General features: G+C 42.0%; 1 protein-coding gene across 1 annotated transcript in view; it reads right to left on the bottom strand.

Moving 5' to 3' along the window:
- Nucleotides 1–10,420: 10,420 nt before the first annotated feature.
- Nucleotides 10,421–20,436, bottom strand: part of LOC139653891 (testican-1-like) — an 87,136-nt gene continuing 77,120 nt past the window's right edge. Inside the window, exons 8-12 of the mRNA XM_071530902.1 lie at nt 13,892–14,011; nt 13,010–13,231; nt 12,272–12,334; nt 11,404–11,541; nt 10,421–10,617 (exon numbers count right to left, since the gene is read on the bottom strand). Of these exons, the coding sequence (XP_071387003.1) occupies nt 10,421–10,617; nt 11,404–11,541; nt 12,272–12,334; nt 13,010–13,231; nt 13,892–14,011 (740 nt within the window). The remainder of the gene's footprint in view (nt 10,618–11,403; nt 11,542–12,271; nt 12,335–13,009; nt 13,232–13,891; nt 14,012–20,436) is intronic.

Here is a 20,436-nt window from a genome sequence, read left to right as displayed (position 1 = left end):
ACTTACATTACATTACTAATGAGCATCTAAATTACATTTTCACAGAAATCTGCCCATGGCCTTCAGTGCCAGCGCAGATGCCGGTCAACCAGATTTCAAGTTTAACTGCCAGGTTCAGTGATGTTACAAATAAAATCTAAAGGTATGGGTAACATATATACCCATCCTCACTGGATCCAAGTTAGCAGGGTCAGTCATCCCTTTAGCCTATGACTGTTGGTACAGTGCAGCTTCTGAACTGCTGAGTGGGTTATTTCTAGCCACAAAAGGTCAGTTGTCCAATTACTCTGATTGGTGGTACAAAATCCTTTTCTGAAAATTGTAATAGGCTGTTTCAAGCCAGGGGGCTCAGTTGTCGCATTACCTGTTGTTGTTGAGGTTGATGGTGCAGATGGAAATTACGGGGTGAGATGTTGTGAGTGATGTGTAAGCCTAAGATTGCACTGTAAGTGGAGTGGAGTGTAGGTCATATCAGTGGGTGAGAGGTAGTTCTGGGACACAATAATTTACTGTTGAGCCTTCTGGAGGTGTTGTGAGCCACATTCAGTGAAATATCTCTCACTGGAGATGTCTGCTTGACCCCAATGTCATACCAGCTTTCATCCAAGCCACATTTCTACTTAAAAGCCCACCCTAGTTTTAAAGTAAAATGGCAGTTACATTGAATCTGGTGTATTGGTAGAGGCAAAACACAGTTTGCCCTCTTCTCTCTTGTTATCTTATATAGTCTTCAATGGAATTTAGTCCCTTATTACAGGAGAGATGCACAGAACTCACATCACAACATCCCATGGAACCAAAATTGTTTCAAGTAAAACATTACATTTCTCTGTGAATGTATTACAGTGTCTGCCACATCTATTGTGAACTGGAGGCACACATTGTTGCCACATTCGTTTTTAGGAAAATTACCACCAAATATATCAATAATAAGAAAAGACACTGAGCAACAGTCTCAGGTATTTGCCCCCCTATCACTGAACTCTTCCTCCATTTTCCCTATAATTAGTACATAATGTCATGCTTCTTTCCAGCAAACATTCAAAGTAAGACTTAAATAGGAGCCGCATGTCAGACACAGTTGCATTGGGTTTTTTTAATGTAGCAGTGGAACAGCAATGGGGTCTGTACAGATTTAGACCACTAGATGACAGCATTGGTTAATGAACAAATGAACTGCCTCTACACTGATACACTTCTTATTAGTTAAAAAATGATCTTATCCCTAAACCTTCAGTTGTATTGTATTGTTCCAAGGGACATTCAGAAGTCCAGCCTTCTTGTATATTATTTCTCCTAATTGCGCCACACAGATTGCTAGACTTGAGAAGGTTGCCATATGTTGGATATCAGTCAGTGTCTATGGTGAATTGTGATTGATTTACTCAGAACAAACATCTGTTTGTGCATCAAGGAACAAGCTCAAGGATCATCCCCATGGTATTATCCTTCTCTGGTAAACAGGGGGAGCCGGGGGTGGAGTTTCTGTCCAATATCCGGGGCTGACTGGATAGCTACATCAAGGAAAAAAAAGTGATACAGCAGTTTGTGCAACAGACTGCTTCCAAAACGGTCCAGCACCGGTATCAGCGCCAATTCATCACCATCTGTCGGCCATCAGGGCTGTAATGATCTGTCGCTTGGAAATGGATGGCGCTTGCTGTGCTGTGGACAGGAGCTGTCCTGGCCAGGACTACTAGCCCTGGTCCCACCTGTTCCTCACACACAAGCATTTAGGTGAGGAGAGAAGGTCAAGAGGTTGTTGAATCCTCAGCATTCCAGATGAATCGGGCGGAGTCGGGGAAGTAGGATTGGTAATGACAACAACAATAACATAGAAACACCACATCCAACATAAGGCATTATATATTATGGCTTTGAAAAGAGGCAATTATATGGGAATTACATGTGAAAGCCATTGTTGCCTTAAAGGCAACAACAGTCAACAATGATTAAAATAAATCATATGACACTCGAACACAACTTTTCACATTTGTGATGGAAAATAAAGGGTAAACACACAGTTGGTGCACAAAGTCTATACAATGTGTTTATTGTGTGATTCCCAAACATAAGTTTGGTACATTATGATAATTTTGTATCTGCAATGGCTTACAACAGACGGTTGTAAAACAAATCCTTTGGCAGAAGGAAGAAACAAGGTGTGTTCTTTCTCTCAGGCAAAGCAGAGTCAGTGGAATGTAGAAAGGAAGAAGCTTGGCTGGATGGAGCTGTGGGTTATGGAGGCAAACCAAATTCATTATAGGTGCAACCTATGAGGTACTACCATCTCCCCAAAATCTCAGTCTATGGGTAGGTGAGGACCCTGCCTGTTCCTTATGTTCAGTCATCTTACATATTCTGTCAGGATGTAGATTGTACCTTTTCCAATGAAAAAAACACTTGGTGAAATAACTGAACATGTTGAATGCTAAAATGCTGAAATGTTGGGCAGCAACAATTGAGAGCAAACGGTTAGAAAGTCGTTAGATGATAGGAAGATTTTAAAATTGAGGAAGAAGAATTTAGTAGTGAGGCACTTTTGGGCAAACAAGAGTAGGCAGAGATTGGTAAATGGCAGTAGATTTGGGGAAACAGCTGATAATACTGTGGGAAATAGTGAGCATTAGTTTACGGCCAGACTTGATGTTGTGTTCAGAGGCGAGTTTGTATTTTGTGGAGCTCACAGTGCCATGGGAAGACACGGTAGATGAGGCATTTTGAGGGAAAATGCTGGAAAGCTAGAGTGTGCTCTGTGGAGGTTGGGTGCAGACAGTTTGTAGCAAAGACAACTTCAATACTACTTGATGAATTAGGCATTCAGGTGTTGAGCTTAAAGCAGACACTAAAGGTTACGTCTGAGGCAGTGTTGGGAGCCAGTGAGTGGCTGTGACTGGGGCATAAAGTCACCAGCACCCTTGAGTGTTACAAGGTAGGGAATGTTTGGTGTATTTGGTTTTTCTTGCTGGGGAATTGGTTTGTTTTACCAGTATGTCCAATACTGTAGAGCCATGATGGAATGTTGGTTTGTTAACAATTGGTTACTTGTGGCATGTTTGCTGATGGCCCATTGCTTGTTAGTAGCATTGTTAGCTGGCATTTGTTTGCTAGTGGTATATATGCTGGTATGTTGCTTTTGTTAGTATGTTATTATAGTGGCTTGGTAACAGTGTTATTCCTAACCTTCCCCATACCCTAACCAAGGCCCATATGCTAACTGGGGTCAAACCAAACCACACCTTTCATCCCTTATCTTCACCAGGGTTGGTATCCCACGCTTCAATGAAACATTAGTGAAAGAAGGTGCCCACTTGATAACCCCAATGACATACCCGCACTTACACATTCAAACCTGTAACATCTAGATTGGTCGATGGTTTGTGAATGGTGCTGCTTGTCTGGTAGATCTGTGATGGTGTAGCCTAATGTCCTCTATGGTAAACATTTTTGGGTTAGTACATTCTTTTAACATCTTAATTATGGATTCTCAACCTGGATTATGGCAGAAAGGATGCGTTAGGGATTGTTATCCTGTGTATTGGTAATAGGGTGCAAAACTGCAAAAAGCCTTTAAAGAACCTTGGATTCAATTGAATGATAGCATTTGAGAAGTAATCAATGTGGCTTTTATCCTGTGACATAAAGCAAAGAGATCATTTTGAGCCCAAAAATGTACAAATCATGCAAAAATATTAGAGCATAATTCTATGAAATATAGATAATATATATTAATTCTAGAATATTGGGCCTATTGCAGTGCGATACTGCAGTGATTAGAAAGTAGTCAACTCCATCAATCATATTTGACTTGCATGTAATGGTTACTCAGGGACCCTCAGATAATATACACACCTGAATGAATGTACAGTAAATTTGCAGGTGTAGCCTATGGCCACCTTTGCTGGACTGTCACACTGCATCCCCCTTTGTATCACCAAAGGCCTCTTGTTACCCGATCCAGGTAATGCTGTCATAGTTTGAGTGGCTAATGGTCTGTGCTGTCATGGTGGCATCTGCGTGTGCCATGGTGACCAGTCAGTGAGTGGGAGGGGAGCAGGTACGTGTGTGGGAGAGCTATGGAGATCGTGACCCAAAACAGATGCCATCAGGTTTGCTAGGCTCCATTTTCCATCTGTGGCCATCTGCTCAAGTGGAGCGGAGGGAGAGAGGGATGTATGAAGTGGTGGAAGGAGGGACCCTCTGGGGTATTCAAGGACATTATCTTGCTTGTTATTGCTGACAACTTTGGGTGGGGTACAAAGACAGAGAGAGGAAGGATCTGCAATCAGTTACAGAAACAGGCAGGGAAATAGATAAACAGAGATACACAGAGACAAACCCAATATATTTATGTTCTGAAACTTATACAGAGCGAGGACCAATATATAGACTTGTGCATATTATTATGACACCCGTTTCTATGACTCTTGTAACCCTGCTCTCATAGACATGTTATGCTTCGATGCGTACCCACCCATGAAAACTTAATTTGCTTCAATGTGAGCTGCACAGCTCTGTACAAGGGAGAGGAAACCTTTGAACTCCTTGGAGGGAATTAAGCAGCACTTCTTCTCTGCTGACTAGCTAATCTGTGACTCAGTATGTCTCTCTCCCTCTTGCTCTCTTTCTCTCTCTCCGCCCTACTGAAAGGGAGGATCATAATCATCAGCACTTCAATAGCTTGCTTATGACTTAAACCAATCTTCTTAAGACACGCTGTGTGTGTGTGTGTGTGTGAGAGAAAGTACATCTGTTTGTGTCTGTCGGCCATCTGATGTGCCACTGTGCGGTTTTGGCGCTGGGACATGAAGTGCAAAGATTCTGGATTGCAGTAGCTGGGGCTTTGGAGTATGTATGCATGCCTTTCTGCAGATCTCAGAGTTGACATTCTTGTCACATCCCCGGTTCTCTTTCTGCTCTCCTCAGAGGCAGACAGGAGATTTACGGATCTGCTTCCTAATATTAAGTGGATTAATCAGGAACGGAGAGCTGAGGTTGTCATAAATATAAATGAGAGTTTCTGAGGCGTAGGGCAAGACTTGCTCCATGTCCACACAGTGTAGTCTATTAGGAGTTTATCAGCGAAGTGGATTAGGACCAATAACCTCAATTTAGAGGCCAGGGCACACAGTCTATCTTAATGATGCATTTGAAAGGGGTTAAACTAAAAGGTAATGTGGACCAGCTGGCCCGCCTACGCCACTGATTGACTTATGATATAATCCAATTGTCTTTCATGCCTCAGGGAGCTTGGAGTTTACTGTATTATATAGTTAGTTAAAGTTAGACTGAAAAACTTTTTTTGTGATTTTTTTATGTGACTGTAATGTTAGTCTGGAACACACTGGCACTATCTTAGCCAATGTTATGTCAAAATAGTTTCACTCCCCAAATATTTTTTATACAGAATGATTTCAGAACTGAGCAATTTGAAGGCAGAGACAGGAGCAGTATCCACACCCCTTGACTAATAAAGAAAAGTAGACCAGCTTGGACAGTGTGCTACCAGTTGATGTTAGCCTGGAGGAGGAGGCTGTGTCACAGTCAACACGTCCAGTTGATAAAACCTTGATGCCACCATCACTCTCCAAGGAGGCAGTAAGATTACCAGATGCTGCTGTCACTCTCAGCATTCCCAGGGTCTGATGGTGTATCTTTGGTTGGCAGCAAGCTGTACATGTACATGCAGACACACACAGAGTAACATGCACATACATTTTTGTGTGTGCATTGCCATTCTAGCATACAACCCCCTTATCCAAAAGAAGTGCAGCATGGGATGAAGGGAAGAACTCAGAATTGCATTAGTACCAATAAGAACTTGTTTGGCACTGTTTGAGATAATTCCATTCCAGAAAGAGAACCTCACACTAGTACAGAACCACTCACTGTGGCGGGACTTAGTTTTGGTGTTACCTTTATTGAGACTACACTGTGTGACTCATATTGTGAAAGATTCATGTTTTGTGACAGTCGCTGAGCACCAGAGACAGACAGGGGTCTTGGTTTTCTCTCCCTCCGCCCCTCTCTCTCTCTCTCTCTCCCTCTCCCTCTCTCACACACACACACATACACTCTCTCCAGGAAAATCAAGTTTTCATACCAGTGAGTCCAGTGCACGCAATAATCCATGCCCTCACTCATGCAGCACAGCTTTAAACCAGTCTGAAATCATTATATCAGCGCCAACACCATGACAGCCTCACAGATAGACTGATAGAGAAAGGAAGAGGGGGAAGAGGGGATGCAGCAGGGGAGAAAGATAGTGGAAAACTGATTTTCTTCTAGCCACATTAATCAAATTGACTACAGAAAGGGCATTATCAGATCAATGGATTTAATACAGCATATTAAATGAAGACAAAGGCATGTCTGGCGAGGCGAGTTTACTTTGATGGATGGTGATGGGACTGATCAGAAGTCAATAGCCATTTGGGGTGAGGAGTAAACATCTCTGAATGAAATCATGTGTAGAGTTGCTAAAACTCTGTCTGGCTCACATTCACTTGTGCATAAATGTATGAATATATATGCGAGTCATATTTTTAAACTTTAGTGAGTCTGGAAGCCACTCTGCAGCTGTGCTCTGTCATGTGTTTCTGCAGGAATGTGTGTGTGTGTGTGTGTGTGTGTGGGTGCTCATGGGCATACAAACGTGTCACTTGCATATGGACGTCTGTTCTTGCGCTTGCCTCTGCTGCTGGCACATGTACACTGATGAGAAAACAGAGCCACTGAAATGAGGACACCACACAGAGACAGTATGGGACGGGACAGACAGACCTAAATTTATTCAGACAAACATTGTGGAGCTGTCACAGTAAAACCAAGACATTTTCAGCCCATAACATCAACATTCCATTAGAAATCCAAAAGAGGGGGAAAATAAGACCTTGAAAAAGTCACTACACTATGCTTCTATGGAGAGGGCTACAATAAGGACAATGACCTTTACACACCTCAGTCTATTTAAATGCAACTGGACAATGCCACATGGCAATACATTATATTACATTGCTTAAACACCATTAACATCTTTTCTTTTTAAAAAGTAAAAAATATATAGAATTAACAAATAAGACTTGCAAATATGGCCATTTATGTTTGTGTTTGGAATAGCAGATCTGTATAACGTCTGTGTGTGTTTGTGTGTCAGTGTGAATGTGTGTGTGCCTGAGGATGGTTCAGTCACCGCTGCGGATAAGAGGGAGAGATTCAGAGGATCATAGGATTGGAGCTTATTGTGCTCGTGTTAATGTTTGAGCGACACAGGGCTTAACACGGGGAAATGGGGTATTCTGCCTTTTGTACAAGCAGCCAGGCAGGAGAGGGACAGCTGTGTCTGCACAACAGAGCAAGACTCACTGATGACATCATGAGAGGGCAAAAGGGAAGACCATGTTAGCCACAGAGCCAAGAGTAGAGAGAGTGGGATTTAACAGCAAGAACTGAGCACAATGTTAGGAGTTTGGATGTCTACATCTGTGTTTGAAGTAAGAAAATCAATGCTGTACCTTTGATTATACAAATGGTAAAGAGAGATCAAAGGATACAAGGATACAACTCCATGAAGATGGAGTGACGGAGAGAGGGGAGGGTAACAAAAAGGAATGTTCAAATGAGAGTGAACTTGTGCATGTCGGAGAGAAAAGCAAAAGAGAGACGGGAAGGGGAAACGTGTGAAAGATGTGTGAAAGTGAGCAGTGGTGTGTGATAGAACTGTTATTTAATGAACTTTGTGTCTGTAACTAAACTTGTGTATGAGAACTTCAGTTCTCTTCAGAGCTGACTGACTCCAGAGGAAAGAACAATGTGATTGACTGAGAATCAAAAGAAAAGAAGAGGTGGATGGTAAGTGTTTATCGCTATTGTAGCTTTATCATAGCTAATAGCTACTTTTCTAGCATTTGAGTACTGGCAAGATCCTCAGCTGATTTGTGGGACATGCACAAAATCTTCATCATGCTACTATTCCACTGTACTCATTTCCTAGACAGGCAGTCTTAATTCTGTTTGAGTAAAATGCCATCGATGTAACAGCTCTACTTCAGTAAAATAGTCCAGCACTCTTTCCACCAGTGTTGTTAATAATGATGACATCATGATTAGAGTGGGTGTGTGATCAGCGGAGACATCACACTGTAGTGAACGTTAAGAGTCCGCTGCAGCGTGAATCCAATAACAAACAGATTACTACATATGGTGCCTCAGATTCTCTAATGAAAACATGCACCATGACCTGCAGGACAGCAGTTTGTTTATCAAAGTGGAATGAGATTAAACATAGCCGTATGTGTACTGTATTAGTCATTCCAAGCTAAATATAATGTTCCTTATAACCAGGTCTTCTGAGAGCTCATTGGTCCTCCATCTCATCTGTCTTGGTTAGCTATAATAGAACCCAAAGGGACACATCTTGTTACTAACCTGAATAATGTATGAAAATAAGTCTATTAAGATTATTTAGAACCGCAGTAGGAGACTCTAGAGTGAGTGTTGAACTCATAAGAACTCACTGAAGCTCATAGGCTACTGATACCTGACACTATTTTTTTTTTTTTTTACAAACAACCCTCATTAAGCTTTTCAGTTTTTATTCTGACCGTTGGGCGCTGCTGTCTTCTTTTTCAAAGCCAACAGATAAGTACAGTTTCTGCTGTTTCCCTTTAGGTCTGTGTCTAAAAGGGGAGGCTGCTTTATCAAGGTTTGGAAAAGGTCAAAACTGATGGCAGGCATTCCTGTTTATACTCAAGAGATTTCAGCCTCACCCTGAATTGAAAACATAAATGCTAGAAAAATAAGTTAGTTTTGACTTGGTGTGTCATTGCATGAATCGTTTTACACTTTCAGGTAGGTAGAAACATTTGTCTTTTTCAAAGTGACATATAATCAACATTTTTATATTTTCTGCTAAGACATCTACTTTCTACCCCCTGAGCTTGGGAGAAGAAGAAATGAGACTCTAGACAGCACTGCAATAGCAGCAATGTACAATAGCAGCCAAAATGGCATCAGCATCATCATCAAGACAAAGTGTTTTCCTTCCATCTTGTATGTATGTTTCCTTCCATCTTGTATGTATGTATGTACAGCTTTAGTTGATCAGCCAAATGTCAATTCCAGTGGAAAAAGACAATGCATCTCAAATCTTCTTTCTTCTTGGGCTTTCTGGGACATTCAAGATCAACAATTAAATAATTTACAATCCTCCAAGAAATAACGGAGAGAGCTTCTCAGAGCCTGGGAGTGTGGCGGCCGTTGCAGAAACATTGGAGAACATTGGGAGGAACCCAGCAGTGGAACACAGAACATGAGAATGAACCTCTGATGGGAGGATGGGGAACGGAACCCAGAATCTGGCCGTCCTGGAGGAAACATATTTACATCCAACACATCAGCTAACTGGCCTCACAGACTGACCAGAGGCTCTGACATAGACACACAGAGAAAGAGAGAGGAGGGACAGAAAAGGAGACGAAACAAGAAAGAGAGAAAGGCAGGGACAGAATGAGAGCGAGACGAGAATGGAGAGAGTCTGTTTCAGGTCAAAGACTGTGGGCTTGGAGAAAGGAGAGGACACGACGAGAACTGTAAAAGAGACTCAACAGTCTTTGTTGGAATCTAATAGGGTTGTGGAGAGTTGCTGATCTAGAGGACAGAGGAGGGTCACTCAAGAGTGAGATTTGGGCAAAGGACAGGGATTATAAGAGCAAGTTCAGGAACTGAAAGATGGGCCGATGCCACGGGGGCGAGAGGCAGAGGGCGGGACAAAGGAGACACTGGGCACACTCATTTAAGGGCTCCCATTCGGGCGGTAATGTACCGGCTAGGCAGAGTTTGCACTCATTTTAAAATGGGCTCTGAATTAGCGGTGAAACTGGCCAACAGCCAGAACAGAAACCCACATGGCGGAGGACAAACAGTCGCACTCTGCAATGGCCAAATATATCAAAAGAAACATTAAAAGTCCACGTAAGTCTACATTTCTTTATCTCTTTAGTTGGTAAAATACTTTTTTTTTTCATTTTATTTTCTGAAGAGCTCGTAAGAAAACCGTGTAGATCTACATGATTGATGTTGCCTTTTTATTGGGGTTTGCAACATGTAGATTGGGCACCGATTCTTAGAAGTTATAGGCAATTTGAACTAGATTAACTATGGTAAGATAAATTAAATTACACTGAGTGACAGTGATGCTCCTCTTCGCACTCCATCTCAGGTTTAGGGGCAGGTTTATTTTGCCACTTCTTCCGGCTATTTATGCACTCGATTATGGTAATACACTCCGCCCTTGCCAGTGTCCACCCATCATGTAACTGGGAGAGTACTGGGCACCCTTAAATGTGTGCGCCCACTGGAATGGCTTCAGATCTGTGCTGAGTGAACAGAGGTCCCTGGTTGGCTGATAGATGGGGTGGAGCTACCAGACATAGCCAGTTTCATCGTCCTTGTCCTCCTCCTGGTCCTCATCGTCCTCGATGGCTCCTCGGGGGTGGATCCGGCTCCACCTCTGTTTCTGTTTGCTTCGCCCGCTCGTTGATGGCTCCTCCTCCTGATCGTCAAGGAGAATGACTGCGCCTCCGCTGCCAAAATCCCCAGAGGTCTCCTGCTCCTCATCTGCAGAGAGACAGGCAGGTGAGAGATAAGACATGGATTGACAGACAGGCTGGCAGACAGCAGTTTGTCTTAGGTTATACCCCATACATAACCCATCATCTCCTCTGGGGAAAATATATATGAAAGGCTGAACTTAGAGGCAGAGAGACACACAACAGACAAATGCATGTAAGGTTTGAGAGACAGAGATTATCCCCTGAGTTAAAAAAGCACAAATCTTCCATTAGCTGGAGAAGATTTCCCTGAGGCCTGAATTGTCACTGAAAATTAGCTGTCTTCTAAACAGGGACATACACACACACACACACACACACACACACAGACTCACAAATGTGACAACAAGGTAAATTAAATAGTCATTGTTCTATGGCGCCACCCACACATCCCCATCCTTTAGTGTTGGCTGTGTGTCTGTCAGCGAGTGCACTTGTGACTGTGATGTTCCCTATGTTTCAATAGTATTTTTAAAAAGAAGCTCTGCAGGCTGTTTGCAGCAGCCCACATTACACAGGCAGAGAGAAGACAGTCACACAGCCCTGCACCAGGATCAAAGACCTAAGTCTGAAAGACAGACAATTTTGCCAAGGGCACGAATGGGAATATTTCCAGGTTAGAATTGTGGATGGGTGGTGGTACTTAACAAATGTGAAAAGCGATGGTTACCGTTTGTATTTTTGAATGTTTATCCATTTATCTGTGACCATGTGCGCTCAGAATAGTGTATCAGTGTGTAATGTGAACAGATAGTTTGGTTAGCTATTCAATGTGTGTGTGCTGTGGTCTTACCACAGTTGGGGTTGCCCTGTTTTCTAGAGCCGGCGATCTCGTTTCCATATTTGTCCACACACCAACACTGACCAGTGCTGCCGTGGCACTGGGTCGGCTTGAAGTAGCCTTCCTCAGTACAACGAGGAATATAGGAGCCTAGAGAGAGAGACAGGAGGAGGAAAGGACGAAAAAGACAAAGACAGGGAAGAAGAGAGGAATGAGGGAAGAAAGGAAGGAAGAGGGAAAGGAAAGTAAAACTAGAGGAAGAGATGGAAACAAAGAGTGAAAAAGATAGAACAGAATTAAAAGGCATTCTGTGCTATTATAGCCAGATGCAGTAAAAGTCACATCTGTAGTTGTGACCAAAGTTCTTTATATTCACAGACTGAGACCCACAATCAATTACCACTGTGAAGGCTGCAGGACAACGGCCATACATCCTGCTTAAAGGGGACCAGTCACTTTCAATAAGACAGACACACACACACACACACACACACACACACACACACACACACACACACACACACACACACACACACACACACACACACACACACACACACACACACACACACACACAGACACACACACACCTTCATGCGACCCAGTCAAAGCCCATTTCTCAAGCTGTGTTTTGTTGTGAGCTACAACACTAATATGCTGAGTAATAAATTACTGTGGCTGACGGGGACAGAGGACTTGTGTACAAGATGTCAAAAGTTTTGTGTGTATGTGTTTGTGTTTGTTATTGATTCCTTTTGCTTTGTTGATCCTCTGCGAAATGTTAACCTGAAATATACAATGTCGTTCCAACGTGGGTGTGTTAGCATCCAAGGTGGGTATATGTCCTTGGACAGGAGTGAGTGACTGACAGCTGACTGACCTGTGAGGCTCTTCTGTCGACTCTGAATCTGAATCCTGCTCTTCTCATTTTGGCAAGGCAATCCTAGGAACAGAGAACACAAAGAAAAAAAACACACTCTTTCACTCTTTTCTCTTAAAATTCTGTCCTTGCCTATCTATTTTCCTCCATCCCTGCCTCTCTTGCACTCTCCCTCCTTCCCTCCAGCTCTTTCCTTTAGGTCCTCTGCACCTCTGTCCCTTTTTCCATCATTCTCTGCGTCAATCTCCCTGTCAGGCTGCAGGAGGCAGTATAACCACTTGTGTTTTCCTCAATCTCCCCCTCCCCCTTCTTACCCTGAATGTCCACTGACAAAGCCTCTGCCGCCTGACAATGCTGTACGCTCAAATTTTAGATTCGTGGGTGTGGTAATGGATGTAGACAAATTTGGTGACATAGGGCCCATTCCTAAATATATTCTCGACTGAACACTACTTAGCTTATAAATGCATCCAAGTTGTTTTTCTGAAATCCTCTCTCTCGAAGGACAGGCTGAACTTGCATGGACATCAATCAAACTGACACCTCCCTTTCTATTTGTTAACACTTGCTCCAAATGCCTGAAATATGCATTAAATAGACTTCAGCTCTACTTTTGATGCTACCCTCTCACTGCTATGCTTGGAAGTTTTCAACACTCACAACTATATTCTCTCTCTTAACTACTTTCAACCTATTTTCCTCCCTTCCTTCTCTCCCTCCCTCCTTCCCCCTCCTCACCCTCGGACTTCTGGAAGCAGTAGCACCACTCGTTGTTGGACAGCTTGCCGTCTTTGAAGGAGTCACAGGAGTTGAAGAGGGGCTTCATGCACAGCTCATACTTGTCCAGGTAGATGGCGCTCAGCTCTGATTGGTCCAGCAGGAGGTCAAAGTTCATGTCCAGCTTGTTGAACATCCAGCCCAGAGAATCCTTACAGATGGGCAGGATGCTGGTGTCAAAGCCTGGAGGAGAAGAGAGAGAGAGAGAGAGAGAGAGAGAGAGAGAGAGAAAGCATGGTTTTATTGGTGAGAAGTGTGTAAAGTTTGAGTATGAAGTGTAATGTTTCCTTTTGAGTGGAAGCGCTATCCATGGTGCTGAATCTTGCATTTACATGTGCAGATGTCAGATGTTTCTAAGGATAACTATGAAAGTGGTAATAACGTCTAACGTGTCACATGTAGCGCAGATGCTCCAGACAGGTGTTGCAGGTACTAGTTCTCTATGATAATGGCAAAAATATAACTTCATAGTGTGTGGCCAAGGGCAGAGACGGAAGCCTTGTCAATGTCACAGCCTCTTCCATTTTCATTTTTTTTTAACTAGATCGTACTTTAAGTGCAAAAAGTGAGTGTGTTTGAATGAGTTTGGTGTTTGAAGCTTGACTTAGTAGTTGAAATCTAATGGTGACTGTGCGAGAGTTGACTTGAAATATTGAAAACATTACAGAGTCAGCATCACCTCCAGTCCTGATGCAGACTGGAAAGAGCAACTGTCTGATGGCTATACTTGCCGATGTGAATTTTAAACAGACAAAAGGGACACACAGTTCTCTTTCAGTCACACTCTCACATACACACTTGTAGTCACAGTCACACCCGCACACAGAGAGCAGATGCACTCACGTCCTGCGGCGGAGTCGAAGCTGTCAGAGGATTTCAGGTCTCTGTTGGCATCGAGGTGGAGAACTCCGAACCAGTCCTTCAGTCTGGAGGCCAGGCTGTGGAGCTCTGTGTCACTGCAGGCTACACACACACACACACACACACACACACACACACACACACACGCACACACACACACAGAAAATAATAAGGAGCGGGGGAGATGTGTCAATCTTATACTGTCATCAGTAAAAAAATAACTGCTTCTCTCACTCCTTATCAACTTTAATTTCATTTCTCATTTGCACTTTATCTGTCTGTCAGCTTTGTGTTTTTTTCTCATCCAACTTCCCCCCTTTCTGTTAACACAAAGGAGTGATAACACACACCAAACTGTTGCAGTCTCTTGACTGTTACCATAGGAACACAATCTGACAACTGCATACTGTGTGTTGTCTCCCAGCGATAGAAAGTCTCCTTTGATCAGCAGCACTAGGTGATAAACAAATAGAAATGGCAGCAGGTGAAGAAAACACAGGAGTCACCCTGGGAAGGCAGACGGGGTGTGTGATATTGCTGCAGTGTTGTGATGGATTGTAACACATTTATACTTCGGTTAGACTCAGCTGGGGTATCAAAGGTAAGACAAAAACAACACACACACACACACACTCTCTCACACACTCACACAACCATTGATTGGTCTTTCTGGCAGTGGTCTATTTGTAATCTCAGATGGCCCTCAAGCTCAAGAGGCCACTTGAGAGCTTTTCTGTTTGTCAATGTGTCTGTGTCTACATGTGATTGGCTGAGGGACAAAATGGGGTAGTGAAAGGTTACAAAGGTGGCCACAGTTCGTGATAGCTGGAATTGTAAGAGCTCAATATAGACAAATATGACCCAGTATACACAAACATCACATGGTGATGCCATGCTTCAACATGGATGCTTCATTATGTTTTCTCCTAGTCTCTCTCTCTCTCTCTGTACATACAAACACACAGATATACATTTACACATATACATAAATATATATAGTATATATATATATTTATTTATATATAAAACTTTCATTTCGCTGCTGCATTTCGAACTGTCTGTAAGTGTAATTTAGAACACTTATATTGCCAAAGAAAGGTACATAGAATCACTTATGAATCCAACATCTAGTGATTAAATAAACTAAGTTGACGAAGTTATTACATGCAGAGATGCTAAATACATTAAATACTCTGACAGACTCCGGCTGTTTAGGTGATGCAGTAAGTCACCCACTGTCTCTCATATTATGGCAGGCTGTTACATAACGTGCTGCCAGGCTGCAGCACTCCTGCTCTCTCCCAGTAAAAGAGGGAATTTTGCATAGTCTTATGGGGCAGCCTACAACAGAACAGCAAGGTCCTAAAACTAATTTTGTTTATTTTGTTATATTATTATTATTGTTTAGTCTGGAGTATTTCCAGGAACAGCGAGGTTGTTACTCAGCAACCAAAAACATAGAAACTGTCTATAGATCCAAGCTTTCAAAGAGTCAAATCAGTTTAGCTGTAAGAAATGTATTCAGTTGGTATATAATTAGCCAGACATATTGATAAAATGCATGTATGTATGCAAACATGCTCAGACACACACAGATGTGTGATTTGCCTGTATTTCATAATTATTTGTGAATGTCAAGACTAATGTCAGGTTGTTGCAGCCATTGTAAAATAGCGGAGGCCATGTGGCAGGCTGCAGCTCTGAGAGAAATTAGAGGAAAAACACCACTTATCTGGCACCTATCTGCTATTTCTACTGAAATCACTGGTGGCCCATGTGAGAGAGAGTGTGTGTGTGTGTGTGTGTGCGCATGTGTGTGTGTGTGGGGGTCAGAACCAGACAGATTTCAGAGTGTTCTTCATTTCTGCAGGTCAAGCAAAAAACGAAATCTTTCCTTCTCAACACAAACCTCAGGAACTTCTATCTTTTGCTCTCTATCTGAGAAATTTCATTTCCCCTCAAGTGCTTTGACTTTCCCTCCACAACCTTTCCCTCATTCTGTCATTTCAGTCGATCTCCCTCCTTGTCTCTTTGAAGAGCTCCTTCTCATTTCTCTCTATTGCCTGATCATACTCCCTCCATCGCTCTGTTCTCCATCAATCATCTGCTGCTCAATAGAAGCCACTAATCCCACAAACTGAGTTAGGGATTCACATCTACCTAACACAGTTTTTCATGAGCTAGAAGACTGAGGTAAATGTCTTGTTCACTTTAATATTCTCTTTTCTAATTTTTCCTCTGACAGCTCTCCCCCATCTCTCCCTTCCTTCATCCTCCTATGGGCACAAAGGATTAAAGTACTTCTTTTGTTCACTTTGACACTCTCCCTCCTTTTTCTTCCCCTGACTCTCCTCTGTTGCTCTGGCTGCTCCCTCTCTCCATCCCTCCCTCTCAACTGTCTTTGGACTTTGCACTGTGGCCCAAAATGAGTCTCGAAGGACCCCTCTTATCTCTTTCTGTCGGTGTGACCCAAATTATTTTGGACAGGCAGAACATGGCTGCCTGTGCCAGAGGTCCTTTTGTTGGGCAATGAGTCAGAAAGCTGTGGTTGGAAACATTCATGTACTGAGAGACACAGACAGAGGGACACGACACACAGGGATGAAATGGCCTGTTCACTGTCTCTCTCTCTCTCTCTCTCTCTTTCAGCACTACAGCAGGGTCAGCCAGGCTTACAGATGTCAGACATCCAGCCAACATCAAAGCCCTTCCAAAGGCAGAGGAGAGGTCACCTGGGTTACACTGTGCATTTGCTTTCAAGCATTCACCGTGCTGAAGTGTCCTTGAACAAGCCCCAAGTACTGGTCTTTAGCTGACCCTTCACTCACCCCTTGAGGGAATCAAGCAAAAAGAGAACTTCTCTACACCAAGAATGTGTCACATTTAATCGCAGGTAATCACGCAACACACCTCAAGTCAGTCATGTCAATGGAAAATCTTGTATCACCTTTTCAGCAGAAAAATAGCAGTATTTACACTTACTAACCCATTACACTAACCCCTTGCTCTGAATGGGCTTAATAGGCCCCACAGGAGCAGCCTGGCCATTTGGAGTAGCGGGAGTTTTTCCGGTGGGCCGGTCTCCCTGTGGGTGGTGGTGAGCCCAACAACAGTGATACAAAAAAATGAAAAAAGTCCCATGGTGTTTGGTAGTTCTGCTGTAGAGTGGCCAGCTGGCTCCATAGAGGTAAAAATATGGTTTTTTTTTTATTATATTGTGAATTAAAATGTATCACCCCATATATAAAATCCCAACTTCATTTTAAAAGATCCTAAAAAAATAGGCTATAATAATACTTTGTTCTACGTGTGTGGTTGGCCAGTTTGGGTCAAATTTCCAGGGCTGTTTTTTTTAATCCCAGTCCACCATGAAGCATATTCAGAACATATTCCAGAAGTAAAAACAGCCAATAGTGCAGTCATGGTTTCATGTAAAAAAACAAAGAAAAAAGATATAGACCATTTTGCTCTGTTAACCCATAGAAAATAACACAAATAGCGAGCGGAAAGGAGAGAGGCAGCGGAAAGGAGAGAGACTTCAGCAGGTGAGGAGGGGAGTCTGGATGTGTTATCAGTGCTGCTGGGAATCCTCTGTGTGTTAGATCGCATCGATTGCTATCACACACAAAACAAATAACCTCTCCGCCATAAAGATTACATACAGAAATAACCATAGAGATTATAGACAAACATCACACACACACACACACATGCAAACACACAATGAAATGAGATTATGGAGTTGGAAATGCACCTTGACCAAAGAAACTTCTATCTCTATCTCCTCTTTTATTTTTACTTTTAAGTTACTTTAAAGTGTGGATGATGACAGTCTTAAAAAAAAAAATGTCTGAGGCACTCTGATTAGGTGAAAAAGTTCAAAAGGCTTTATTGACTACATGACGGAGCAAAATTGCAGTTTTAACTTTTTCACCTAATCAGAGTGCCTCAGACATTTTTTCAAGACATGTCACCATCCACACTTTAAAGTAAAGTAAGCCTTTATCTTCAGACAGAGCAACGAGCACCTAATCATGTGTTTGTCCAGTGGAAATACAGAAGAACCCACGCACCGCTCTATCTCTTGCTGTGTTAGAAAACATTCATATTTGTTGTTTTTAAGGTTTTATTCACAGTGCAGTGCACTTTGTTAGGTTGATTCTGAGGCTTCTGATCATTCATCGCTGCTTTATAGAGCAGTAGGCTACATGTATTTCCACAATATACTGTTATGGCAGTGCTTTAACCACTTCATTAGTGAATATAGCCCTAAAGCAAAAATAAGGCATATTGCAATCACAATATCCATCAGAAAAATCTCAATATATTTTTTCATATCATGCAGCCCTAATTTTTACACAAAAATCTTGCCCAGTGTAGCCTTGACTGTAAATCTACAAACCTCAACTGCAATGTTATTCTCCCATAATTCTCTTTGTATGCAAATGAGTTTCAATGACATCACACGACAGGAGAACTTACTTTGCGTTCTTTGTCAATTAGTTTGCATGGATTACTGAGATATAGAAATGTATATACTGTATATATACACATATAGCTCACAGGAGAAGACATACTCTAGCACTTTATAATTAAGCACATGAGAGCATTGCTTCTATGTATGTATATAACATGCTATGCATCGTCGGACTGTACAGAATCCATACTCTTTAGTTTTCATTAGAACAGTATATAATTTCTCCAGTATAACATCAAATCCTATCCTTCTGTTACCTGTAAAGATGCCTACCTCTCCCTCCTCATCCTTCCTCCTCCTTTTCTATAGAAAAACAAATAAATCACTGGGAAGGAAGAGTATAGCAAGGAAAAAGCAAACAAATGAAGAGAGCTCGGGGTGCCAGGTTGGCAGCTTATCAGCCTCTAGCCACTGTTCCATACAACACATGAGGCTGGAGAAAGACACAAACGATAACTGGAGGATACGAGCAACTGGTAAAGCAACACTGATATGCTGCTGTAAGGACACACAGGTCAGACTGCGGTACGGGGGAGACAGAGACATAGAGCCAGACCAGTACTTTTCAACCCATAATAGTGGTGCTCCTGAGCCAGTCAACTTCACTGAGACGTAGTAAGCCATAGAAAGTGGATATATCGGTTGACACTGAACCAGTCAGCATAGACAGACCGGATCAGGGGTTGAATTCTGACTCCAAACAATGGGCCTCATTCACAAAACGTGCATATAATCATATTTTATCTTACTTACACAGATTTGCACAAACATTTCGGCATTCATCATTTTCTTTTTCTTATCTGAATTTGTTCTTTGGTATGATCAAAATCTCTGTCTGTTTGGAAACATGTGTGAGGGCAGATAAGATGAAGAGGTTTCTACTTTCTAACACAAAGTCATTACAGACAACAAAATGTGTTTCAATTCATTTGCAAGCCTACTGATAACCATATTAACCAAGCAATATGAACAAATTCATAGTTCTAATTCTATTCAATTGGAAACACATTTAGCTGACTGATCAAAGTGATTACTCATGATATAAAGGCCCACGTGTGCGCAGCCAAACATGACAATGCCGCATTTGCTGTTATTGCAGCGGCCTTGAGGACAGAGTGCATCTTCAGAGACCGTGCAGATGGCTCATCATGCACTTTAGGCTACTGAGGGCAATTCTCCTGGATCTCTGCAACACCCTGGAGCCACGACTGTGCAGGAGACCAAAAAGGTCCCAGCCTGTCCTTCTTCCACATGTGCTGCTGGCACTCTCTGCTCTCACCTTCCTGGCCACCGGGATGGTCCAGAGGGAGACAGGTGACCGGACGGGCGTATCGCAGCCATTCATCAGCCACACGCTCCCAAATGTGGTGGATGGTGTTATTAATACTTTTTTCTTGTCATCATATCATTTCGTACATCTTACCCCTGTTATATAGTCTATGTAGTGATGACAAAATTGTTTTTTTTATGACATACATAAATGACGTGAGTAGGTGTGTCACCCAGTGATACATCATAATAACAATCAATCAATATGACAATAAATTAAGATAAATAATGACAATATTTAGAGTACAGGTTTAAATTATTACAGTATGTTAATGTAATTTTGAATTTATAGAAAAACATCTTTGATCCTATTTCATATTTGAAAATCTGCCTGCTGTATTCCATAAATCCATAAGTTTTTATTATATCAAAATTTCCCGCCTTCCAACAACATAAAGCTAAGATAAAGACCAAAAAAATAAAAAATAAAAATATATATATATATAATATATATATATATATATATTTTTGGACCATATATAAAATAAATAAATAAAAAAACAAGCAAATAGTAAACATGTTGTCCCCCACCAGTGATGTAGTTCCACTTGAAATATGAGTGAAATTGTATAAGCATTTTCGTATGGGACAATGAAAGGACAGATTGACCATATATTTCTGTTGCCTACTCTCCTCAGAATTAGGCTTACAAGTTATATCTTGAAATGTAGTAACTGTAATTGTCCTATTTTTACTCAATACATTACAAAATATAAGAACT

The sequence above is a fragment of the Centroberyx affinis genome, unplaced genomic scaffold (assembly GCF_046629955.1).
Source record: "Centroberyx affinis isolate AG114_WGS23_722 - 3 ecotype Tasmania unplaced genomic scaffold, CSIRO-AGI_Caff_v1 ptg000138l_1, whole genome shotgun sequence".
NCBI lineage: Eukaryota > Metazoa > Chordata > Actinopteri > Beryciformes > Berycidae > Centroberyx > Centroberyx affinis.
This window is presented reverse-complemented; position numbering and strand designations above follow the sequence as displayed.